Raw genomic sequence first — 27,051 nt, forward strand, 5'->3', positions numbered from 1 at the left:
TCATTGAAAGTGGGAAAAAAAGGGCTTTTATTTTATTTTAGAACAAAAGCACTCTGTTCTGTTTAAAGCCTCAATTTCCATAAGATGGAGTCCTAACCTATTTTAAAGCCAAAGAGACTTTTAAAACATTTAAAACTTTTTGCCGAAAACATATTTATTGAGGCACTATGCCCTTTTTCAGATAACGCGATTAATGGAGATGGGAGCACTTGGACCGCAAACTGTTGATCGATCTACATGATTCCCAGTATCCAATTATCTGGAGCTACTGTATTTTACACCAGCTGGGTTTTGTTGGTTAGGACCAGGTTGGGGGTTGTGTATTGAACTTTATGGATTCTGCATGGATTCTCTTGACTCATTGAGAGGTTTAAAATGAATACATAGAGAAGCAATTCTCTGTACAATTAGCTGGCCCATTCAAACAACTGCTTTGTGAAAGCTGTTGAAGTTAGTACACATATAAATGAGACACTGGAGAACACTTTCATTTAGATAACTATAATAAGCATCACAGTGCCCTAAGATCATTGGTTGCTATTAATGTTTATGCCCTAGAGAAGAAACCTGTTTGTATGTGTCCGATTTTTAAATCACTGCCAAAACCCCAATCCAAGTACAGCTAGTGGATCTGCAAATGTACAGAATCACGAAGGCGCTGAAAGTATGATACAAATTGTCTCCGTAGGTTTGTCTGATTAACTTAGAGATAGATAGATAGGACTTTATTGATCCCGAAGGGAAATCGATGTGTTACAGCAGCCCATGACAAGCAAAAAAACAGACATCAGGATAGAAGACAAAAAATTAGAATACGTACAGTAATACAAAATAAATATAAAATAAAATTAATACAAATAAATACATAGGTGTGTGCAAAATATGATCACAGTCACTGTAAAAACAATAAAATATGTGCAACATGTGCAAAATGTGCATAGGTATATACACATTGAGTGTCCAAAAAGTACAATGGAGCAACATGCTGTCCATAGACGAGCAAATGAAGGACTAACAGTCCTAGCCTAGGGCAGAGTTATACACCCTGACAGCCGCCGGGAGGAAAGACCTGTGGAAACGTCCCCTTGTTTGTAGGAACCTGTTTCCCAAAAGTACTCTAGAATTTTTTAGGACTTGAACATCACCACTTTCAGTTTCATTTTTAGACGTTTTTGATTGGAAAATTAGAATGCCGGGCCGTGCAGTGGTTAGCACTGCTGTCTTGCAATTCTGGGGCCCTGAGTTCAATTTTCTGGAGTTCCACCTGTGCGCTTCTCTGTCTGAGTTTCATTCTTAAAGGTTTTTATTGGAAAACTATATTGTTACCATTTTCATGTTGGAGGACACCCACGTTATCCACACCTGTAATACAGCACTTACCTACATGTACTGTATGAATAGTATGAATATACTAACGTCATAATTCTCATTTCCATAACCAGCTCCTTTAAAAAAATAGAAAGAGTTTTACAAATAGTCCATAATAATAGTGTGACTTACCCTGAACTATCGTAAAATGCAAGGATACTTACTTTTAAAAGTAATTATTTAAACGTAACTGCTTCATACTTTAGATTTAGTACTTTTCCAACATCAGCAGGTATTTGGCGAAGGAAGCAGAGTGCTGCCTCTTTCCTGTGAGAAGATGAGAAGGTTTTGGTTGGATGAAAGTTAGTGGTTGTGCTTCGGCCATGTTCTCTTTCTCTTGACAGTGAGATGGAGTTTCATGCACAGCATGGTGGTTGGGGTAGGAGCTCCATGAGCTCTTTTCCTCATTTCCCCATGCTGTACAGGATATACAGTTTCTAACTCTAGTTTGGGTAGGTATTAAATGAAAAATACAAAACCAAGTTTTTAAAAAAAGATTCCCTTTACAGCACATAAGAGATCACTGACATATGCCCAGTTAAACTAAATCACAGTGTAATTTTCTAACCTGCTCAAAGTAACTGTACCTTAAGTTCCTTATACCCAGATATGGAGGGAACAACTACATCCTTGTGATGAAAGGTTTAAATGTTAAAATCTGAAATGAAAGAATAACAAATCTGTCAAAAGATCCTTTTTCCAGCAATGCACAGAACAGTGACTCACTACAATGTATCGTCTTTCAGTCGTTTCCTGTGTACATTACAATAACGCTGTTCCAGGCAGTCAGACACTGGAGGAAACAGTTATCTTTGTTTTGTCTGAAAACTCCTTCTTTCTGTGAAGGTGGTAAGTTATCTTAAAGCACAGGATTGAAATTCAGTTGAATTATTTGCCACTGCTGTGAAGATGATTGCTGCACTGAAAGAAATGCGATTTGTTTACCTGCAGCACACACAATGCAATCCAGTTGCAACAAGGTGGTAAAACAGAACATTGTCAGAGTTTTGAGACTGTGAACCTCATTTTGTGTGTATTAGAATTCAAAGAACACGGAGATTAGGCGTATAGTAGTGTCTACTTTCACTCAAACTTCCAAATAAAGCAATAAACTCTAATATGCTTTTCCATTAAAGTCCAAAAGAAAGCACATCCCTCCCACTGTTCTGTCCCTATTAAACATGTGACTTTTAATCCCCAGAAATAGTTAATTCAGCATTGAACTGCGAGGCAGAGAGAGCTCTAAACCTCTGGATTAGATTCAGTGTTGCTCCCTGGTGGGTACGGAATGAGACAGACTATAAAAATTCTTTGGAAGCTCAGCCTCTTCTGCGGACTGGAGATTTAAGGCAGTCAAAGGCAGCACAGCCTTATCTTACAAGGCCTTCAGTATTCAAATGCTTAGCTTTCAATCTCACACTGGTGTTTGACTCAACGTAGTCCCCCTAAACCTTTTTCTTGGGCTTGCTGCTGGGTGTCAGGTTGAACAAGGAGTACCCTTTAGAGCAGTGTTTAAAATATTACCCTGATTGAAATGCCAATAAAAAACTATTATACAGGGCAGCAGAGACTGGTTACCAACACCAACAGCATTCTGCGAGCTACTGTATAAAAATGACAGCCGTGAAAACAATTGCTCACATATACTGGATTTCAGAAGAATAATGTGTTCCGCACAAGGGCTCGTAGGTAGTTTATGGACTTTCCTGGTAGGCAGTGTAGAGGAACAGCTTCATCTTGCTGCTGAATGTTCCACGCAGTCCGCAGATTGAAAAGGAGAATGTGAAGAATGGAGGTTTTGTCTCCCCTTCTTCCTGGTGTTTGGAAACAAGTAGGGATTGAAGGCATCCAGGGCACGTGATCAAGGGAACAGTATTATCGTCTCCCCTCACACACAACTGCCCCCTCCCTTCCCCGTAGTGACACAAAGAATTGCAGGCTTGGAACAAGTGCCCAGTCACAAATTTGATGACAGTGTCCTGGGTTCGTTCAACTAACAGCTAATGGGTCAAATGACCCATGATTTGCAACATTTTGCCAGTATTTTTTTGTACCTAGCCTTTGCTTCTTTTAGCAAATTGTTAGCATTTCTTCATATTTTGAAACCAGCTCTTGGTATCTTTCCAGAGATTATTTGGCAGATCTTGAACACTTTTGGCTTTGAGTTTCACAACCACCTTTGGTTTTCCTCTTTGCAACACAAGTCTTCAAGTGACTTCACGACCTCTGAGTTCAAGTATGGGGACTGAAGTGAACGATCCATAACTGTAATCTTTCCTTACAAAGGATATTCCTTTGTAGACTTGGCAGAGAATATTCAGTGTGTTTGTCCTGACAGAATCCAGACTTGCACCCAATGAACCTTCTAACGTTGAGCTGCATGCGAAAGGGGAATTTCTCAATATTTGCAGCATCCAATCATTTTACAGTACAAAGGTCTCAAAGCCAGTGATGTCCCCCACTGTACACTGGGAATGATGAAATTGCCTTTAAACTCTTCTATCTGAACCCAAAACTGTTGCTTTTTTGGTGAACAAAAAGTCATTTTTTTTGGTTTCAACTTACAGTAGCTTTTTTAGAGGAAATTAAAGGCTTCTTAAAATATTCCATATAAAACACCAATTACTTTATTTTGTGTATTTCATGAAAAAAGATTTGCACCTTGGTATTTACTCAGGGTAATTCCTTTTGTTCCATTATTGCTGAATCGTCTTGGGGAATTTCCTTACTACCTTTTTTTAGGCAGTATAAAATTAAAGCAGTTCGATATGTTTGTGGAATTAGGATATTTTGTTATGGAATTATGTTGAGACGTCCACGTTTTTTAAAATAAACAACACTCTTGGGGTTGGGTAGAATGGGAAAGATCATGTTTGCAGGATGTTTATTTCTTCCAAACACCATCAATCAACTGCATGTCTCTGACCATTACGATAAGCCAAGGCCAGCCTCATAAAGGGCAGAGGTCACTTGATTACAGATAAAAAAGTGCAATAATTAGAATGCTTAAATTCACTTACAGAGGCTTACTGAGGTTCATTTATAACTGGTGTAAAATGGGAACACTTCCTAATTTATTCTTACTAATAAGTGTGCGGTTATCATACACATGCTTTCATGCAAATAAGACATGGAGATCCCCACACTGTTCTGAAAAGATAACAGGCTAGCTAGCTGTGTCTTCTGCCTGTGTGCCAGTACTTAGGAAAAAGGGAAGTCACTGTGCTTCTGCTTTTTTTTATTTCTGGTGGCTTACAAATACATCTTTTCCTTTGAAAACAACCCTCACTTTGTGTGTTCAGTAACTTTTCAAATGAATGATGACTCAAGACTTTGTTCTGCTGTTTGTTACTGGGTCACAACACAATACCACAGTGTGGGAACTCAGAAAAGTGCTGCTACTCCACCAAGTATTTTACATGAACCCCAGGCCCACCTCCACTGCTTTTAGCATGGTTAAAGAAGGCTGCTTTTATTTACATTGCATTTTCTCAGGTGTAGCTGCATAACATTGACACTGATGCATCTTGAGGTCGCTGGCAAGGTTTTGGAAGAGCACGAAAGTGACACGAGAGCACAGCTGCTTGGAAAACTGAACCAGCAGGTGAGCCCATTGTTATAAAAGAGCCGTTTTTCGAAGACTGAAGGTTGTGGAGATGTGAGTGCTGTATAATAGAACATTCAGAAGGCTGAACTTTACAAGGACTATTCTGTTTGTGTTTTGACTTGATTTCGTTACCAGAAAAAACGTCTTTGGAAGAGTCAAAGGAAGGCTTCACCTTTTTCTCAAGCAGCTGCTTCCTTTGGTGGCTCATGCTCTTTCCTGGCGTGAGAGAGCAACACACACTTAAGAAGAGTATATTTTAGGAAAGGTATTGAGCCTTAAACAAAGCTGCGTCTGCCTGTGTGTATTCAGCCTGTACTACAAAACTACAGCACCTTAAAAGAGGTTTGAAGCTGACACCAGTACATGAAACACAGCTAAGTAACTGTTTCCTGTATGGAGCTACAGTATCAGATTATGTGTTATGGAAGAGCAATATGGGCAGAGGAAGATGTGCGTTTATGCATTGTTTCATTTCTAAGACTTAAGTTTTAAGACTTAAGTTGTTTTTAGGGTGTATTTATGTTTTTGTAGTTTTGTATGGGGATCCCAAAGAGAGATTTCCACCCTTCTCAACATCAGCGAATGTAGTTGCTTCACAACTGTACGCTTATTTTCTGTTCCACTTTGATATACCCTTGTATTCTTTATAGTGTTTCACAACACTTCCTATGCATCAAATGGTTTTAAAGCGTTTCAGTTGACCTTTTGACTCTGTTTGGACTTTTTGTACAAAACAGTGGGAATGTTTTTCTATATATATAATTAAAATTAGTAAATTGTCTCTACAGAGAGAGACCTCAAACTTTCTGGCCTCTTACTTTTGCAACAAAAACTAGAGAAAAGGGATAATTTTTGCTGAGTGCCTACCGTACACAAAAATTGCCATATTTTGTCACTTCTCAAAATCAAAATATATTTTTTCTGCTTGCAGGTTTATACCTCCTCCATGGATGATGCAAAATAAGGGATATGTAATCTTTTTAAGTTCAAAACCTAATAGTAATTTTTACAATACTTATCTATATATATCCAATACAATTACAATTTCCAGTTTCCCTTGCAGATCATAGTGTATACTACAGATCCACACCTGCTACTGCAGTCTTAGCCTCAGCTGGAGGCTCAGCTGGGTTCAGATACTTGCCCAGTGTAACATACAACGAATCTCCAGTAGATATGAGGACAGAACCAGAAACTCAATGTCAATGAAATCAAAGGACACACCAAGTGTTATACTACAGCACATTAGTATTATATGTCCCTGTTTCATATTATTTTGTGCACTGCAGTTTTTTAAAGCTGCTCTACAACTGTATAATTACAGAAGGGCATTTTCATGAGCTGTTGCATAATTACAAGAATATTATCTCATAATAACGAGGTTATTTTCTTGGAATTACGAGATAACATGATTTTTTTTTCCCTTGGTGGCAGCAATGTGCTTCCATTTTCCTTTTCAGTAAAACTATTTCGTGTCTATTTCACAGTATTTGTCTCCACCTTGAATAAAAGAATGTGAGCTTAGCTTTAACTACACTGGGCTCCTGCTCTTTTATCACTGGATTTCCAAACCATGCATCATTATTCAATATTACTCATCTACACATGTTGCTAGGTCAGGATGATTCTCTTTCTGTGGTTTTCCTTGTAAAAGTATTTGTATTTTTTCAGTATTGCTGTGTACAGCCGTTTTATTGCACTGTGAGCCAGACTTTCCTGCTTTATTATGATTTTCCTCTTACCCAATTATTCTAAAGCCAGGAACTAATGAAAAGATAAAGAGACTAATATGAACACATATCTTTGTCTTTTATTTCATTCGTGCTGTATACTAATATCAAGCAGATACAGTATGTTTGATGATCAGGACTTTGGAGGTGAGAGTTACACAACTGGTTAGTATGTTGCTGAATTCGATACCCTGCACTTTTTCAAGAAACAGCAGGATGCCATCCCTGGATCAATGAGTTACCTGACAGGCTGGATTGACCAATTGGCCTTTACTCATTTATAACCATTCCTACAGTATGTCCTTACGTTCCTAATTGGTAGGACAACTACTTTGAAACTGTTTCAAAGTCCTACTACACAAGGGCTACCTTGCACTTTTCCTCCATGTGGATTAAAATGTAATCTGAAAACTAAGGGAATTATGTCATGTGATATAAATGGTTGAGTATCTGGTGTTAGGACTTGTAACCAAAGTGACAGGAGGAATGTAGTCTGAAAATATCCCACAACGAAAAGCAATTCATTGACCTTGCATTTGACTAGGTTTAAGATGCCTGTGCTGCCAAATAAGCAGGAATAATTTTCTTAATGAGGCCTCCTTATAAATGTAAACTGAAGAACGAATCCTTGAGAACCTTACATGTCTGACCAGGCAAGGGTATTCATTCCTCTATTTGTGTTGGAAGAAGTGTGCCCTTATTCGATATAACTTATAAAGCAGCTAACTCGATCTCTTTATCTGCGTAAACAATGTGAATGAAATCAGTATAGATGGTCAAGACTTTGTTTCATCTTTGGAGGTGGCAGTTCCAGAACAGTTGGTAGCCCTGGTGCAGCAGAACTTTGAATCGGTTTGTCTTATAATCGTTCTTTATTTTGGTCAACTCTGCGAACGGTTGGAATGAAAAATGTTTCAGCCGTAGCAGGAATGCCTGTACAAATGGACAGCAGAAAGTGGAGTTTGCGACTGACACACGGGAAGTGATTGCATATTGTCAGATGTGAAAAACGAAACAAACTTCAAGCTCATTACCTACACAGCTGTAATAACCAAGTCCACGGACTTCCTACATGGCCACATTGACCTAAATTAACACCACCAACATGTATCTGATGTTACTAACATGACTGCAAGTCTTAAGAAAACAGAATGTAAACTGTATAAATGTTAATGTTGCATCGGGAAATGAACAATGATTTGCCATAACTCTTTATGAAGACACTTAAAAACTGAATTCCACTCTAATTGCAGTATCTGGGAGGTAATGGAAGGGCTCCTGCTCAATTCATACTAATTATGCTGTTGCCACTAGCTGCCAGACAAAACAGAGACAGCGTTTATCTCATGACTTGTGAACTCCTCTTCTCAGCCAAGGTGAGTCAACTGGGATTCCTGCATCTCAACGCTGTTACTGACCAGCTCTGCTTCCCTAGCTGTGCTAAAAGGAAAGGTGGTGTTTGACATGGTTGATCAAACTGGGCTGTGGTTAATAAAAAGCCATCACGACAATTAGGAAACGTTTCACACTTTGTTCCATTACAATCATCGTATTTCAATCTCAGAAGGCTTAAATGGAGAGTCTTTAATACGTGGGTGCCACGGAGATTTGGCGTGGATGCAGACATGTTGCAACTTGCCTGACATGCCATTTCACAGTTGTGTTGGGAATTAGTTTAAAGGTTTTAGGAAGTTCACAGGTTCAAGTTTAACAGAACCCTGCCTCCATTTTCCGCATTACTTTGTTGAAGCTCGCATCTTGATTGAGCTTAAAGAAAGCAAGCCCACCTACTGCCTTCTATTACAGAAAGAATTTTTAATTACTTTATTTAACACTGCCGCTAACAGGGCTCCAAGTCAATGTTATTAACTTTACGGTGAGAAAGTAGGGGAGGTGGTAAAGAAATATGCGACAGTTCCCTGGGCTCCTGACTAGCGCGGTTGTGTACAAAAACAAACTTTTACCATCTTTTCACCTTGCAAATCCGGCTCAAGAAGAGTCTAGCTAAATCTGTGGGACATGTCTGCTGTCACATGTTTTTTTTTCTACAGTATATCGATATGTCAAGTGTCAGCATTCCTCTGACCACATTTTTGTTTGTGGAGATAATGAATGTACTGTTAACTTACTGGGAGCAAGAATTTCAAAAATTCCAATGAGCCTAAGTCATCAATTTTTTTATTTAAAAAAAAATCTTCTGGATCAGATCTTTAAGCAGCAAGACTTAACTAGGGTAACGGTCATGAAGAAACTCGCTATTGACTGATCTACAGTATTGCACAGAAATCACTTAAACTCAACAACTTTACGTCACTGACCTTGACGAGTTATTTTTGAGCGCGCACACACATCCACAACAACAACCTACGACCTCCAATGCCAGCAACAATCAACTCTGTTTTTTAGGTCTATTAATAATTTCTGTGTAATTGTCAAAGTCATTAAGTGTGGGTCTCGAAGAGATTTTCACAGTTGTGTTTTTAATGTGTTTTAATGTGTTTAGTCGAGTCTTATTGTACAACAGAAAAGGATGTCGTAATCAAACCTCCCGAAGTAAATTGGGCTTCAAATGAAATTGGAACGGACTTTTCAGAGAGGCCAATTTACAGTATATAGTGGTGGAAAATTAAATCACATCCGGAGCAGTGTGAGATATATCGGATTTGTTATCCTGTAACTCCTGATTCTGAAGAGAAACCACAGCAGGTGTTGAATGTTTCTTGCTCGTGTGATGCCTTTTTATCTGCATAAATGCAGAGACAATTATAGAGTTGGTATCTGAAGGACCAAGTAGTAATTAAGAAAAAATGGAGAGAGGCAATGTTTCGGCTATAGAATATCTTCTATAGTGGAGTAACGATATGAGGACAGGTGAGGTACTGTTCAGTTTAAAATTTGACATTTTTCCATGCACGTTCCTGTGAAATGTGAGAATGTGAAAGAATATTTTGATCTATAGATTTAGAATGCCTTTTCAGAAGAAAGGAGAGACCATCAGACTGAACAGAGAGTTTAGCCTCAGCCTCTATGTCCCTGTATACCTTTATTAAACTAAATATCACACAAATGGTGCCAGAGGATTTCCTACAGTTCGAGCACAGGAGTTACTTGGCCCCAGATGAGAATTAGATAATTTAATTTGCAGTTATATCCAAACGTGTCCTCAGAGACCTACCGAACTCTTGGGCAGTACAGCTTTTCTGGATGTTTTAGTTCTGTGACTGGACTCAATTTGACATTGACTTAAAATCTTCATTTCTACTCCCTGTGACTTCTAATCTGTCCTTTTTCTCTCACACCACGGGACTCTTTGATATCCTATACACTGTAAAATTCTGCTTGTGACTGTACGCTGAAGAATGGTCACTATCGGCTACAGGATTAGCTGTTTAGTTCATATTGCTGTTTTGGTGCTGAGTGGGTTTTAATGAAGTCATTTCTCGAAGGTTTCCAGGGCGTTAGCCTGAATAATGTGTGAGTGTGTGGGGGCATTCAGACATCCACAATCACAGGGGGAAAAAACTCTCTGTCCGTAATTTTTGTTACGATACACTTTGCATACATTTATTCTTCGATCTCAAAATCCAAACAGCAGCCGTGTGGTTCAAACCAATACTCTGGCTTCTTTCAAGAAACAGCTGGATGGGATCCCTGCTTCAATTAGCTACAGTAGTAACTAAAACAGGTGAAATGCGTCAAATGACTTCTCGTTTCTAACCTCGCGTATGTTTTTAAAATATGTTTTTTCCTCGTTTCATCTCTAGGTTTGAAAAAAAAAAAGAACTTTCATTGAAGTAATCGCACTGTTCGGCCAAAACTAATGGTCCTGTTCCACAATGGTGTTTCAGAGGGGGAAATCAGATGCTTTCATTCCGTTCAAGTCAAACAAAAGATTCCTCAGTAGCCCTGAATGAATGATGCTTCTGTGGTAAGGGAAGATACAGTATGAAAAAGCGAACTGAGCAGTCTGTGTCTGGTCTGCCCTCTGGAGGCGCAAGTCTCAGCACCAATATTTAGGATCTACAGCACAATCCTTTTCTGAACATAAGCATCAGACTTCAGCACCTGTGTCTAACAAAATTGATAAGTACCACTAAGGGCTAAATTTTGTTTCTACTCCTTGGTTGTTTTGCACAGTATAAAATAAATACGTTTCAGGATAGAGTTATCTACAGAAACATAGACAGGTAAAAAGATTGTTTTCATATTAGTTAAACAGCTGGATGAGAGCGTTTCAGAGTATTTTTATTAACTTTGTGTGTTAAGCTACATCATTTGAAAAACAATCGAATTACAGCTAACGGTAACGCAACACTTTTTTAGCTACAGTAGTAATTATCTCTGCATAAAAAGACAGCTGTCTGCTGGTTTGGACAGATCTTGTCCCAAGTCCAAGACCATTATTAGCAGGGCAGCGCTTGAGATGCGTCGCTAAGGTAGGGAAACTCCGACGGACGTCCTACTCTTCGGAACGATAATCCCTGCACGGCAGTGGTTCCGTTAAACTCAGCGTTTGCGTCCAGCAGTTTTTATTCCCCGATTTATTTCTGGCCTGTCGTTCTGCTGCGTGTCAGACAAGATCATTCTCCCGTGGGCTGATGATGTTCCGCATGGACTCCTCCATTCACAGGCCTGCACAGTCATCAGCCTGGTTCAGATCCGATCTCATTGATAATGTGGCCCCGTCAGCAAGTGTGTCTGGGGAGAAATAATACAGTAGGTCACCGCTTTTTCGCAACTGTCACCAACTGACAGCTTCCACCCGAGAACAATCTGAGAGTCCTGCGATAAATATCATTTGCATATACCATCTCATCACTGGCTGCATCAGTTAATTAACAATATCACGCGGCTGTGTTTCTCAAGAAATTTATCAATGACAAAAAATGTGGGAATACTTTAGGTTAGACGAATCGACTAAACCATGGTTTGGTAGGAAATCTGTTCTTAACTGCTGAAATCTCCTTTGATGAAACAATCCTAATAAGAATTTAGTGTTCAGCTAATGCATATTAGTTGTGTTGGGTTTTCACGGTAACGCGTTAAATTTACCAAGGAGGAACGCATCTCTTTCGTAAGGAATCAGTGGGGAGGGTGACATTAAAATGACATTTATAAATATGAAAGATTAGAATGATGTGTGTACGTGTGTATGTTTTAAATGATGGTACCTCCATCAAAACCGCACTTATACGATGTCAATGGACTGTATTATTTCCAGAGCCCCTAAAAGACAAAAATACTCACTTGACTAAAAACAGGTAGTATTCACTGTTAAGACTGATATAACTCTAAATCACGCAACATCTGTTTTGGTTATACTTACATTGCATAGGTTACGCAATGCGAACTCTGTACAGTATCATACCCCGGCATGACCCCTACAGGTGCTCGTGTGCAAAAGAGCAGCATTTGTTCGAGAGGAATGCTAGTACACATGATGTGCCCAAGAATTAAATATGTATGGGTGAGCATTACATAATTAAATCAAATAACCTCTATAAATGTTAAACATTAAAAAATGTTGTATGTGCAGTACTTTTCACCACGAATGCCATTGTGTCTATCATACCGTATCTCTATGCTTTAATTGGGCTTTACCGCCTATTTATTATAGTGTACCACACACAACATACTTATAAGGGAAGAGCTTCGCTTTAGTTTTTTTCCATACTGATGTATCCGAGCTGCAGGGGACTTAGTGTTTTAGTTAGTCGACAGTGCCTCCAAGCGACTGGTTTTATTACAGCACGGGGCAAGCTTGCACAACAGGAAGATACAGTACATATGTTATGTTATGCTAACAACGCAATGCGAACCCGGTCACATGTGTAGGTGTGATATTCTGAGAGCTTATTACGCGGCTGCGGAAAATAGCATTCCCCTCATCCACTTTTTGCACATCTTTCTTTTCTCACGAGTACGAAACGGCAAAAATATATCAACACATTGTAAAAGAAAAAGAGGTTTGCTTTGCCTGAGGGCATTTGTGCAAAGGTGTGAAGTACACACAGAGAAGACAAGGGTGTTTCTTGATTTCTGTCACTCTACATTGATGTCATGGCTCAGTTTAATGGCTCAGTCATGGCTGAGGTGGTGATGGACTGGAGGTTCTCTTCTGTCCCTTACATACAGTATGTCTTTTTGGATACAAAAAGACATTTGTAATGGACAGAAGTAGATAAGGTATAGTATTTGTGTTTTTGGTGAGGAAAGGGATGTCAGGAGTGATTACTACTTACTGACTGCTAAGTCTGATTGAACTTGGCTGTTGTCATCCCCCCCAAACCTTTGTGATAAACTCCATTAGTGACCTCGCTGCAGTGTTGCAGGCAGTGCCTCCGGGAAATGTCTGCACAGAAACAGGTATGGCAGTTAACACGATTGGGCATCACTCAAAACCTCCATATTTGATTGGAGACCCCAGGCCACATACAAATCACTGCAAACAACTCACACTCTCCAATGGCTTTCTCCTTGACCTGCCTCTCTCCTCAACTGCCTGCTCTCACCCGTCCCTATCAACTCTCTTCTGCTCCATCAGCTAATTATCCAGCCCCTTGCCTCTTATACCATGCCTGCTCATTCTTCTTCCTCAGATCAGATACTTATACACTGCTGATCATTTGCTGGTAATTCATCAAGCTGTGTTTCCTGTGCCTTGTATTGTTCTGTACATTGTATATAAAATTGTTTAATTTTATCCCTTCTTTAAATGGAGTCAATGACTACTGGGAGAGTAACCATCTATACAACTCTGCCATCTAACTGGTTGTGAGTGAAGCACCTTGCTTAAGTGAACAGAATCTCGCTTGGGGTCAGTCTGCACACCCTGCTGCTCCAGTCTCAATATTCAGAGCCCCAATCACTAACCCACACTGCTATCCCAATTTGAACATGCAGCCCAATTCGCTCCATTTCTGCACTTTCAATCCAGTAACTTCGTTGTGTCTTTGATACAACTGACTAATTGTCAATTAAAGAAAATGTATGAAATATAAAATGAAACTAATGGAATGTATCCATCATGTGAGATTGTCAGCAACAGCTCGACAGCCATTCTACCAGTACTGTATCGACGCATTTCCGGCGGAAGTACGTCACCAGATCGGGGACTATACCAACATTTTGTGAAAAAAGAGGGTGCCCTCTATAAACATCCACGTTTGGATGTTTCTGTATTTGGATAATTGTGCATGTATTGCTCAGAATACAAATGTTTCCAAGTAGTATAGTTTTGCTTTTTAAATACTGATACGATCAATTATATATGACCCACTGAACGCCTCTCCTGTGTGTTTACACTGTTCAGGCTCCCCCGGACTTTTCTGCCACTTCAAGTGTTCGCTACACCAGTTCTCATCATGGCCGACGCGGAGGAGAGGTTAGGCGAGAGAGCTGAGGAAAATCCCTCGGCTAAAAACTCTCAGGCGAGGCGCAGGACGGGCGCAGACATGAACGCTGCGGGAAGGCTGGGGGATCCTCAGGGGTCGGAAGAGAGGCCGGGGCCGGGCAGGAGGCAGACGGCCGCGGAGTACTGCGGCAAGGTGCAGGAGTGGATGTGGCAGTACTACTGCGGGTGTATGAACTGGCAGAGCTGGGCAGCGATGTCGGCGTACTCCTTCCCGCCGTGCTCTCTCTCGCCGCCCGCTAACCCGAGCGGCTCAGCGCCACCCTGGGGAGGGGGGCCTTCCCCGGCCGATGTACGGAGTTGGTACAGCAGTCATTTCCCTTTCACCGCGCCTCCGTATTTCCCCGTCCCCCCTGCGGGTCACGCTGCAGCCGGGGCCCAGGCCGGGCAGGTGACCGCAGGGGACAGGCCGGTACTGCAGCAGAATGGAAATGCACAGCAGCCAGGTAAGAAAAGATCCCCTTCAGTGCGTCAGTACCGAGAGAGACAGAGCAACCACGAGTTACACAGGAGGATAAACACGCTTTGCATATGTGAATTGGGTGAGCCTAATATTGTAGGTAATGTTCCAGTGCGGGAATTACCTGCTAATAGATCCAGCTGTATCTGTAACTCTGCAAGATCCTTAGGAAGTCATCCTAGAACACAACAGTTAGGTTTAACTACTAGACGCCTGCAATTGTGGTCTTTCAAACATCACGGGCAGTAGCTCCTCGTTTTTATTATGGCGTCTTGTAATATGGTGTAACTTAGGCAATGCATTGATGAATAACTCACTAGTGGGTGAGTGAAAGCGGTGTTAAGGTTTTACTAAAGCTCACTTGTACCTAAAACGTTGCCTATGAAGCTGTAAAGTAGGACATGTCCCTGCAGATATAAAAAAAATCTTTGGGAAATAATAATGACAAACTCAGCCCTTTCTAGATGCATAAAGCAGTTATGTAGAAGAAATCTTCTTCTTGTGACGCTATAATGTATATTTTGATATGTCTATAAAACTTTAGCCTTCTTATTCCCATCCCAAGTAACTAAAAATGCAGGGAGTATCTCCATCTTCCCAGAACCCCGCAGGCAGATTTGGGGTGAGGTCTCTCTGAGAGACCACCCAGTTCTGTGATATAGGGGGTTTGGGCCACCCTTAGAAATATCAGTATCACTATAACTAAAGCAGTCTCAGAGTACTGTGTACAATGTAATGTTATATTTGGCAGAAGGTCTGAAGGGACTATAATATGAAGTAGGGAGTCGTTAGACACTTTACTGTCCAGCATTTGAAATGCATAATCCTGAATATCTAAAGAGGAAAACTGGTTTCCCAAAGTGGGCTTGGTCCCAATACTTTTATGGCTACCCCACATCCAGTCCGGAGAATTCTAGACCGAAGGCTTGAGGACAGAAGTAACCGAAAGAATAGTTTAAAAAAAACAAAAAGTGTATTTTAGGCGAAGGAATCCAGATGTGATCCTGTTCAAAACTCCTTCTTTTGTTTCCCAGCATGCTAGAAAATAAGTGAGCGTCTATCGCTGTTTACTAACACTGTTAAATCTGAGCTGGTGGAAAAATGAGGCGCTGTGGTTTTTGTCTGAATGTGTTGGGTGTTTTTTTGCAGAATTAATGGCAGAGTTTGTAGAAAGAATCATTCTGGTATTTTATAAAAGCGCACATTGCCATCACAAAGTACCGATTACAGGTTCTTCCCCTATAAAAGATGATGGACTTAATTGTTCTTAATGTGAAAACCCTGTGAAGCAATGCAGGGTGTTTACAATTGTTTTATTTGGTCATTTTACTTGTTTAATTTATTTTATGTGTTACATAATACGTGTTATGTTAAGAAAGGACTGTGAAAGTGAGTTTTTAAAATATATTTCTGAGCATTATAACCATCTGCCTCAAAACGCAATCTTGGTCCTCATCTTCTCTGTGTATTTCCTATAGGAACTGTAGACCGGTAGATGTGCTGTAGTAACACAGTTAGGATAAGACTTGAATGCATTTTAGAAGTCAGTGATGTGAGATGTCTTTGACACTTTGTTTTGTTTGTTGCAGGACGAGAGTATACCATTCCGTCTCCTCTGCACAGGTTCATAGCAGAAATGGTCGACTTCTTCATCCTTTTCTTCATAAAGGCAACTATCGTGCTCAGCATCATGCACTTCAGTGGCATGAAGTGAGTCAGTGAACAGTTCAAATGTTCTGAAAGCCTTGATGCATGAGTAATGTTTCTTTATTGTGCATGATATATTGTGTGTCCTGTACGTGAATATACAAGGACGGTTGTTGACTTAGATCTGGTCCCGGCTTATGGAAAAAGTCATTTGGATAAGCAGGTTGAATGGCTACAACCTTCTTAAATTAACAGAATATAAATCTAATTAACTTCCTTCATTTAGAAATAAAATTGAAGGAATAGAAATATGGAATCTCTTTGCTTAAGCAAGTCTAGGAAAATATTTTTCATGCACACTCTGTGCAGGAGATTTCTTAAATACATGAAAAGTAAAAAATCATCGTAATATACTGGAAAATGCATTAAAGAGAATAAGGAAATCTTTCAGCTATTGGCTAGATATAGAGACAGGAAGTAACTTTCAACCCTACCAGAGACATTTGGTAAAAGACTTGCTAAATTAAAAACAGGATCAGCAAGCAAAGCAGACAGAGGGTATAAATTATCATTGTTTCCTGGAGTACACATTTATAAGCATATATGTAACAGTGTACCAACAATGTACCACTGAAACTTGTTAGTTATTCCTATAAAACATGGACTCTAGTTTAAGAATAAAACAATTTAATCTGGTAAATGCATCACCAGTACAGTATCATCTGGCAGTTTATCTGTTTAAAAGCTCTTCAGGTTTATTCCCAGCAGTTAATCCAGTAAATGTAAGACTAAGAATGAGTTACCTTTTGTTGTGACTTTTGTGATGACTTCTTATAAACATACATTTATGGCTTTTAACCAAACCATTTCAGATTTGTTTACAGCATGGCTAGGATTTATAATCTAACATTTGTTTCCAGCACCTTGCTTCCAGCAGATCTTGGTATTTCTTATATAAAGTCTTCCTGCCTTCATAAAGAATTCTGTGCTGGTAATAAGGTTTGCACGACTGTGCTCTCAGCAGTTTTGCTGCATGATTCTGTTTCATGTAGAGAAGAAATGAAGAGAGAAAAACAAACCTGATCACAGCTGATTGGGTGATATGTGCAGTTAGGGTATTGCGGGCAGCTCTTTTTCTTCTTGTAAATAGGCCGACATGTTTTCTTGTGCTGAAACTACTGATCTGTCTATCTTTTAGTTTAGAGTTCTTAATATTGCAAAGTTCTGAACATCACAAGATGTGTATGTTAAAAGTACTATAATTATTAAACTAGAAGAGGGAGTTAATTAGGAGTACCAAGAGCCCGTTGAGGTCAGAGGGCTGATGATCTGTTTCAGAGACCAAATATTGCCTAAATCACAAATGAGGATTAAGGTTGACAGTTGATGTATGTACATTAAATCATCCAAAACCAAGCTTCATAATGCAGAAATGTACATAAAGTCATCACATGGTCCAAATGGGATGGCTTTGGGGCTAATTCATTTCATATTCCAGTTGATAAATCCTGTTTTAAGCCATTATTTCCTGTGGTATTTTTGTTTCCTTCTGTAGGGACATTTCCAAGTTTGCCATGCATTTCATTGTTGAAGAGATTGACGAGGACACCTCGATGGAAGAACTGCAGAAAATGATGGTCGTTGCGCTGATCTACAGGGTGTTGGTGTGCTTCTATGAGGTGAAACTATACTAGCCCAAATGCTACTAGTTTCCATTCATTGTATACCAGAGCAAAAAACTGTCCTTTTATCGAATCCTTTTTTTTAACGAGTTGACTGAATAGGGTAAAAAGCTAATCCTGGATCTTGCAAGAGTTTGGAAAGAATGCTATGGTGATCTTTCAACTCTCGTGAGCACTGAGTTAGCACTGTATCCATTCTAGCGGAAATCTGTTGGTCTCCTGCAAGGAGCCAAAACGTACATATCTGCAGCTCTATCCCATCTGTGAAATTGTGAGAGGTCTTATTTTTATTGAAACACCTTTGGATTCCTTATTATAATAAGTATTAATGTTAAAGGGTAAGATCTCATTTTTATTGGGTAACTCATTTGCACCTAGATCAAAATATAAATGTTAAAAGTCTAATTGCTTTCATGGAACACTATATCCCAATGTTTTCAGATTGAAAAATGAGGTCTGCGCTGCTCGTTAGTTCTGAATCGGTATTAAGCCTGCATTGTAATTTCTTGTAAGACCTGATTTATAACTCTTTCTTAAGTAATGGAGGAAAATAAATTCTTGCTTATAGATCATTTGCATCTGGGGAGCTGGTGGGGCCACTCCAGGGAAGTTTCTGCTGGGTCTCCGCGTTGTCACCTGTGACACATCGGTTCTTGTGCGGCCCAATCGGGTTTTTGTGGTACCGGCGTCGAACGTCACCTTGTCTGCGTAAGTACAGCACAAAGCCATCGGCCCTCCCTGCTGCCTTTCTGAGCAGTCTATATTCCACTAGCATCCGATCGTCCCCTGCCTGAAACAGGAAGGCATTGTTCACCCGTGTATTGATCGGTGAGGTTCAAACCAGTGTCTCAGCATTCACTGCTTCTGTGCAAGTTTGTTCATTCAGGTTTTAGAATTGACTTGTCAGCATCGGGCTTCTGGCTGGTAGCGTAAAGACACCAAGTCTTCAAATATTCCTTTGCCCTTAATTCATTCATTATAGCTAGTAGGCTGATATGCTTCTACAAAGCTGTTGATCGAAAATTTGAATACTGTAGAGTATTTTGTACCGTGAAAGGTTAATACATACAATGGTGCCGTGTTTTTTTGTAAGATATTTAAGTTTATGGAACTCTTCACTGTATTTTCAGTAGTAGAATATGCAAATGGTAACAAAATGTAACTGTTTTGTACCAAGGAATGCATGGACCCAAGAAGACATCTCAAATGTCTCTCTGCCTTCTTTAGTATTTTCTGTGACAATGTATAACTTCAATGTACAGTTCTCATCTTCATAGAGGAAAACAAAGAAATGGATGTTATGTTAGGGTGAAAAGTCTTTCTGTAGCAAAGCTAAAAGTATTCTGATGTTTATGGATAAATAGTAAATACCTCTGTCACTATTGCAGAATAATAGTATATAATAGTATGCAAAATAAGTGTTGCTCTTAACAGCAAAGAGAAGACTGTTCTTTTGTATACAGGCTACTTGTGGTAATAGTCATAGTTGAATAGTCAGAAACAAGTTCAGCTAATAAGAAAATGGAATGTAAGTCATAGCATTTATGATGTAAACATTCATACTTAGATGAATTTTAAATTTGTAATTTTGTCTGTGTTAAGGTGTATTGTAAAATGTAGTAACGTACTTAGCATTTTTTGGTTTTGTTTTTGGCAGGGCTCTCGCCTGAAATAAGCTCTGCAAGGTTGTCCTGTCAGTCAGTGTATTTTTTTAATCTTTAATTTCATGTTTACTGGCATTATTTATAAATCCTTAGGAACATAAGGGCTGAAAGTAGACAAGGGTAAACCGAGCTGTGAATTATCCACTAAATGTGCTTCACCGGTGGGAAAGGTGTTTCCCATCCTCTTGCACACTACTACCACCTGTTTTAAAGGTTATGGATCCCCTGGTAATACAGTAAAGTTGGTGGGGTTCCTGCAGTGCAACTTGGGTCTTGGGCCAAAGCTGCTGAAAATCGGCACAGCGAAAGAGGATCTGTAACGAAGGCGCGAAACCGTTCGGCGCCCAGTTTTGCAAAGGCCTACACTGTCACCTGTGCCACGTGTCGACAGTGGGATTTTCATCCGTTCGGCCCAGTGAAGGACGTGCTCTGAGGGCAGACCTGTGCGAACACGAGGGTGGTGCAGGACTGGCTCGGGGAGCAGTCGAGGCGGTTTGGGCGCCGTGCGAAGCAGAGGCAGCGATCTGTTGGAAGTGCAGGGCGGCTTGGTTGACAAAAGTCTTCTACTCATCGACTTCCCCTCTGAACGAGCCTCGTTGTAGCGTGATTCCACCCCCCCCGAGTTCCTTAAGGTGCTCTTCCTTGTCATGGTGTTTGACCTCTTCAACTTGTCAGCATAAATTTTTTTTTGTGAACTCTTCCACATGGAGTTTGTGTGATTTACACTGCAATGCAGGGCAGTCCTTCTTTTCAACCCCGACCCAAGGGAAGGTGAAAAACAGTCACCTTGTGGCACTCTAAAGCTTTATGAATATTGCCCCATTTTTCCCCCAGAAGAAGCTCCATCTGGTTTTCAGTGTTACTTGATGCTATCCTCATCTGTCATTTTCCTTGCCCACCTGTTTATTAGGAGGGATTGTTTTGTGCTGAGTAATCTGTGGTCTTGTGATCCAGGCTGCCTTTTCCTTCTTGTGAAATCAACATCGTTCATCTTGTATTACCTCCTGTCGTGATCTTTCCCTCTCGGGCTCAGTCAGGTATAAGGTTTCATTAACATGCAGTTCTAACTATTAAATGCATTTGCTTAGGTGTTATCAGTGAGATTGGGAGGATTTCAGGAATTATCAGTGCACTGTATAGGAGTATTTTAGTTCAGGGCATCTTTTCCGTTTTGTTTTGACGTAAACTGTAGAACCAGAAGTTCAACAATTGGATTGCCAGTGTTATTTTTTGTTTGGGTTTGTTTAGGCATTTGAAGTGATAGCGCATCAAAAACCAGTTTATTGAATAATGTGGAAAGATTGCTTCCTTAGAAAGTAGTTACAAGTTACTGTTCATTTGTTTGTTTGTCATTGATTTTTCATGTTTCATTTGAAGTTAGAAAACATTCTTTGTCATTCTATCAGTAAAAGCTTGAATTGCAGTAGTTTGAAAAAGATCACAGTTTTATTAAGGCAACTATAGGAATCTTACATGGGTTCGTGCACTTTTGGTCGTAGTGTTAAAGTTGTTTCTTAGCCTTGCTTCTCTTGACGTAGTTTAATGTCAAAAAGCAATTAATTTTGTCTGATCAGCTTTGAATATTTACTGTAAATCTATTTTTTCCCCGCAGTCTGCATTCTTTTTCACCTCTTTCTGCTCCTTTTGTTTAAAGAAATGAATTAAAGATGAATCCTATGCTTATTAATAGAACAGTGCTCATCAAATCCAGTATTTTGAGAGCCACATATTTTCACACGTTCCTGCTTTTTTGTTATTCTTGACTCCTTAATTGCTAAAGACTTTTGGAAGGAACACACAGGGGACTGCCTAAATAATTAACTTTAAGAGAATTAAACCATAGAAGCTCAAAGGCAGAAACACTTCTGAGTCTTGAGGACCTGCCAGTCTGGACTCGGTTCAGGAATGCTCTTCAGGTTGTCTTGTGATGCCCATTACTTGAAATCTACTGCATCAACTGGCTGTTGTTGCTGTTTTCCGTCTTAGGGACTGAGGATCATAGTGGCTCTTGCTGGTATAACATTTAAAACATGAAAAATCGCGTAGCCCCTAACGTGGAGATCCCACGTTAATGAAAGTGTTTGCTTTAGTATTTTGTTTTTGTTCCGTTATTAATCACAACTCACACAATCACCCTGTTTTTCTTGGACTCTTAGGTCGACCGTGCGAGCCCTGAACAAAAATTTCTCCATTGCCTTCTTCTTTCCTGCATTCATCACGCTGCTGTTTTTCCAGCACAACAGAACTGTCTACGACATTGTGGCTGGCACCATTGTGGTCAAGCGCAGCGGTGCAAGATGACGGTATTGGCCTCAGTGTGTGATGCTGGCAGGGCTTATGGTACGTGCTGCCTTTGAATACCACAGGATCTCGCATTACCCAGCTATCGTCTGGGCATGAGACAGGACAAGGATGAGGGCGAAGGAGCAACAGGGGACACCAGCAGGATGGACACTTGAATTCTTAAGGGTGATCTCATGCAGTAAGTCCAAAGTGTTGCGCTACAGACTCAAGACTCCCGCGTGCCTAAGAACAGAGATACACCAACACTGCTGTTCCTTCAAAATCCTTGTTGACAGCTTTATTTTTTTAGAATCCTTTTATTTCCTGGAGAACGAAGTACAAGTCTTCCCAGTTTGTCTTTGGAAGGATTTTCATTTAACCAAAGAGAAATGGCCGACCGCGTAATGTCCCATTTTGGAGGCAGAACTGCAGTGTATAAAAGGCAAACATCTGATTTAGTGTTGTGTTATCGAAAAAAGGAGTTTTAAAGTAAAGTAACTTGTTGGTTTCACAAAGAACGGCAGGGGAAATGGAGTGTGTTATGAAACTTGATTCAAACAGCGCTTACTGAGGGGTGATTTATGAACTGAGTAACATCCAGTAACACTTTTCTGTAACTGTCGTTCAGTCATTAATGGTCCTTGTTCAGGCAGCAGGCTTGACAGGAATAGTGCTCTTGCAGTGTCGCCCAGTTCTGCCAGAGTCATTGACTTTCATCCACCCCATGAGCCTGCGTTGTGATTGGAGATCGCTGCATCTGTCCTCCGATCCATACCGCCAGGGCGTTGAGAGACTTGCAAACTGGAAGAACTACACAGGGCTGAATTTGTCCGAAGCCTTGAAGGAAACCACTCGGTAACACAAGATCAAAATGGTGAAGCCCCTTTGATTAGCCATTGACCAGTCTCAGTTGATGGGATGCAAAGGAAGAATTGGTTGTTTCGAACAGGATCGTACAGTAATGCCTTTATTAATGAAGTGGATGCATTGGCAATAGAGCCCTTTGGCGTCACAAAATGTTAACAGAGGTAGGTTTAAGTTTAAAGATTAAAACTAAGGTTTTGTTTCGATGCCTGTACCTCATTTCATTAAACACTAAATATAGCCGTTATGTACTTGCAAATATAAAATCGGCCCAAAAAATAAATGTGATTAGTCGGACCAATAACTAATCACTGATCACCACTTCACTTTGATTTCAAACGGACTTTAAGTTGAGCTGAGCTAAACCTCAGTTCCATTGCAGATTTCTTCTTGCTCCTGCGGATTTAGATTTTCTGTTCCCTTTTAACACCTTATGATTGCTTCCCCTAGAAAAACATTTAGAAGACATGACAGGGGCTTTATTCCCTGAGTATTTCACCAGTGAGCTGGTCAGGGTCAGGTGGGAAGAAGTGACTAGAGAAACGCTTTGCCGATTAGCTGATGACCAGTGTGAACAAAACACTGCTACAGCTGCGTTTGGTCGTAGTTCTTCATCCCACTGCATAGATGTTTCATTTTGCCAGAAAATACTCTCATAGGAGATTTCTATATATAGGCATTTTCTTAGCCGGAAAGGTATTACTCTTTCTAATAGTGCTGAACAATTACTTCACCTTCTCAAAGAGACCAGTGAAGTGTCCATTTCAGGGTTTCCCCCAGTGTTGCATTTTGACTGCTCCTACGCTGTTATTTCTGGTCTTTCAGAGATTAACTTCCGTATTGAATCCAATTGATCAAACTGAGTAAAATTCACATTCAGGTGTTCAGAAATAGCTAAATTACCTGTTGGATCAGGACCGACCTCTCTTGTTTGATCATGAGGTTCGTCTGGCTGTTTCTGCACTTTTAATTTTTGTTTTAAATTGTAATGATAATCTTAGCTTTTAGGCTTACAGCTGTCACCTTGTGGACAGACATGGCCTCACTCATTTAAGGAATATTTCTCCAGTACAAATACCTGGATTTGTACATCTTGCTTTTTTTTGGTTAAAATCTTAACATTTGTGATCAACATATCGGAACTTTATATATAAAGAAAATACACTTTTTTTAACAGTAAAACGTTGTATTCTAATATATTAGCATGACAGTGAAAAAGTGTTCTAGAGGCTGGGTCATATTGTCCACTGCTGTTATTAATTTTGGTCTAGAAACGCAAACTTACCATCTTCCAGTGTTGCATCTTTTTCAATAAATTTTTTGTGCAATAATTTTAAATGCTTACATTTGAATCATAAGCCTGTTAAGTTCCGAAGGTGAAATCCTTTTTTGCATCTGTAATTTATTTGTGCACCAAGTCGGGTTTTTGATGTGACGCATCCAGGGTTCTGAAGTGTTAATTGATGTGGGAGCTTTTCAAAAACCTGTTTGTACTATATGAAAGATACAGGTACAACAATGTCTGGGCAGAAAATACTATTAATAAGAGATCCTGATATCAAAGTTTCTTGATAAATTATTTTCTCTAATGCAGAGCTTTACAGTACAAAACTGAAATATATTTATAAGTGCTTTTAAACTTTTTCTGCCTTACAGTATTTCAGTAGACTTTTTCAATGAACTCCAGTCCAGTTTTTTTTTTGTGATATCGAGCCCTTCACAATAAATTCCAGTAGAATGCTTCCACAGTTCTTATATTTTCCAGGCAGTTCTTCATTTTGGCTGTATGTGATGTTCTTATGCTTTTTAACCTTGCTTTAAAACAAGTCAAAATGCAAAATGGTTGTGTAAGTTAGCCTCATATGATGGTATCCAAAATGCATGCATCAGAATAATGTACATCACCAAACCAAGACTGGGTGTCAAAAATAGTCCAATAATAATAGAGAAAATGTACACTTTTTTTCCCCCACTACCCTGCTGCATTAAATGTGCTGAGTGTGGAGTATCGGTCCTCATTGAAGGGATGAATCCTCTTACCTTCTCAATGAACTGGACAGATGCAGAAACAGATCAGGACAAATCCTGCACTAGAGAAGCGATAACAACGCAGAAACTCCACACTGGTTAACTTTAAGTATATTGACATCCTGAATTTAGGTCCCATTCTTTCCGAGAAGTTCTCTCTGTGCGTTTCTTGCATTTTCGTTCCAACCAAGACATGCATCGTATATTGTTGGATCGTTGCTGACACTCATGCTTGGGTTTCTTGTTCAGTCTTTAAATTGGTAAATAGTTATAGTCGGTCGGTAACTATGCTACTGTTTCATATTTATAGATAAAAACGAAGTCTTTGGTACTTTAATATTTTTGTTTTAAAATATGATATGATCTAATATTAAAGAATGTATAACAACCTCTTTTTTCTTCTGGTCCTTTTTTATCGTTCTACATTGGTAAAGAAAATAGTTTCTATCACTATCTGGTACATTGAGATTTCGGCTCACAAGTGAACAGTCACATTCTTGGGATGGCGTTACTCAGGTGCTTTACGTAGCTCTGTATGTATTGGTATATATATCGACAGTAATTACTAATCCAGATTCTTTGTGGGTTCGCTTGTATGGTCCCTAAATAGTTGTGAGGTGACGGTGTTGTCTTTGGAATGTATGTACTAAAGAGTAACCTTTCAGGTCTTACACACTGTGGCATTTATACTGTACATCTTTCGTCTTCTGAGCCTTTTTCACATTGAGTAGATCTTTCTCTAGCAGACATAGTGAACAGTCCTTGTAAGCACAGTCCCCTTGGGCTTTGTTTTGCCTTGTACAGTATATTTTTTTTGCCAATGTGCTGCTTTCAATGATTGATTAGGCTGCATGGATCGTGTCTCGTAGTGGAGCTTTTTTTTTTCAGAATCTCGTTTACATCTGTGCTTCAGGTCAAGAAGTCAAGAAAAGTCCGGAATGTGTCAGGCTTGACACAGTACAAATCGGGAGGCTGTTTAATTGCAGCCACGGGCGTCAATAGATTAAAGGCTGGACCAATGAATAAGCCCAGTGTTGCACAAAATTACTAATGTTGCAGATATTTTTATGCAAAGCAGAATAGTGACAATAGTGTTTGAACTCTGCAGCACGCAATGTTGCTGCACAGTCGTATTGACTAGCTTCTCTTCTGAAGAGCAGACTCCCAGCAGGGTCAAGCATCTATCGGAACAACAAGGTGATGGGAAGAGGGAAACATCCTGTAAAAAGCCTCTTTCTTTACCCAGTGGCACCATATAGCCTCCTATAATGCATACAGATCTCCCAAATAATAACACAAAATGGTGTAAGTGAATAAATGAAAGGCATCATCTCTTGCCTCTAATGGTACTAATATCCTATTTCACAGGAGGATTCTTCCATTCCAAATTGCGAAAACAACAAAAAAAAGTCATCTTTCAATTTGCTTGCCTAATGAATCGTAGCGGTGCTTAGTTGAGTAATTTTGTCTGGCGAGTCTCAATTGTTTCTCTCCTTCAGTGAGCCCTCTCCAAGTAAGACTTTATACCCTGAAGAGACAGCGCTGACACGGAAACGGAATATAACTTTTCCCTCCTCAATTTCGGGAATCTTTTGGTGTGCAAAGTTTTTTTTTTTGCCACACTTCAAAGCCGCAGCAGAAATACTAATTTAAAATTGAGGCCTCCTCCAGCGGTTTGATTTTGAGCCATATTTACAATTTCATTTAATGCAGATCTGGGGGATAACGTGACTCCAAATAGCTACACAGCATATTTTGAAACATCAGAAGAGTTTACTATAACGGGATAAAAAACAAATGTTAAGATCTTGAAATTGGTCTAATGTTTTTTTATTTTTATATTAACTGAAATCAATGCTTTGCATTAACCACTAGGTGTAGCTCCACTATAGTGGGTAGCAAGTAATCCTTTTTAATGTAAAAATTATACCCTGTGAAACCAGTCACAATAACCCCTGATTTTATTTCAGTGTTGAATTTGTTTCAGCGTATCAAACAATTTTATCAGTGAGCATATTTGCCTGTGAAAGCATTATTGGACATAACGTCCTGCAAAGACTGAGAAGCTGAAACATTGAAGTCCGAGTACGATTCCCAGTGCTGAAAGCCACAGTTCCATGGTTTGACAAAGAATATTATTTGAAGTTACTCCATTGAGCAGTGTCAAGCCTTTGGGATGGTTCACATTTCCTGGTCATGTTACTGGAGGGACAGGTGAAGATGACCATCTTATTGGACCGTGATTACAGTGCAGCAGATCAGTTTAGAGCTATTTTAAGTAGTAAGTGACTGTGAAATTACACTGTG

General features: G+C 39.7%; 1 protein-coding gene across 1 annotated transcript; it reads left to right on the plus strand.

Annotated features, from left to right (window-relative positions):
* Positions 1-14,059: 14,059 nt before the first annotated feature.
* On the plus strand, positions 14,060-25,134 carry fam8a1a (family with sequence similarity 8 member A1a). Its single transcript, XM_088929601.1, has 5 exons — positions 14,060-14,562; positions 16,166-16,286; positions 17,779-17,902; positions 18,474-18,613; positions 21,726-25,134. Exons 1-5 carry the CDS (start codon positions 14,070-14,072, stop codon positions 21,868-21,870), a joined length of 1,023 nt encoding a protein of 340 aa, XP_088785727.1. The 5' UTR covers positions 14,060-14,069; the 3' UTR covers positions 21,871-25,134.
* Positions 25,135-27,051: the final 1,917 nt, after the last annotated feature.

This window comes from Atractosteus spatula, chromosome 12 (assembly GCF_055471065.1).
Source record: "Atractosteus spatula isolate fAtrSpa1 chromosome 12, fAtrSpa1.hap1, whole genome shotgun sequence".
NCBI lineage: Eukaryota > Metazoa > Chordata > Actinopteri > Semionotiformes > Lepisosteidae > Atractosteus > Atractosteus spatula.

Coding starts and splice junctions, on each gene's coding strand:
- fam8a1a (XM_088929601.1), top strand. CDS start 14,070: ATGGCCGACGCGGAGGAGAGGTTAGGCGAGAGAGCTGAGGAAAATCCC. Junction 14,563..16,165: donor TGGAAATGCACAGCAGCCAG/GTAAGAAAAGAT, acceptor TGTTTGTTGCAG/GACGAGAGTATACCATTCCG. Junction 17,903..18,473: donor TGTTGGTGTGCTTCTATGAG/GTGAAACTATAC, acceptor TCTTGCTTATAG/ATCATTTGCATCTGGGGAGC.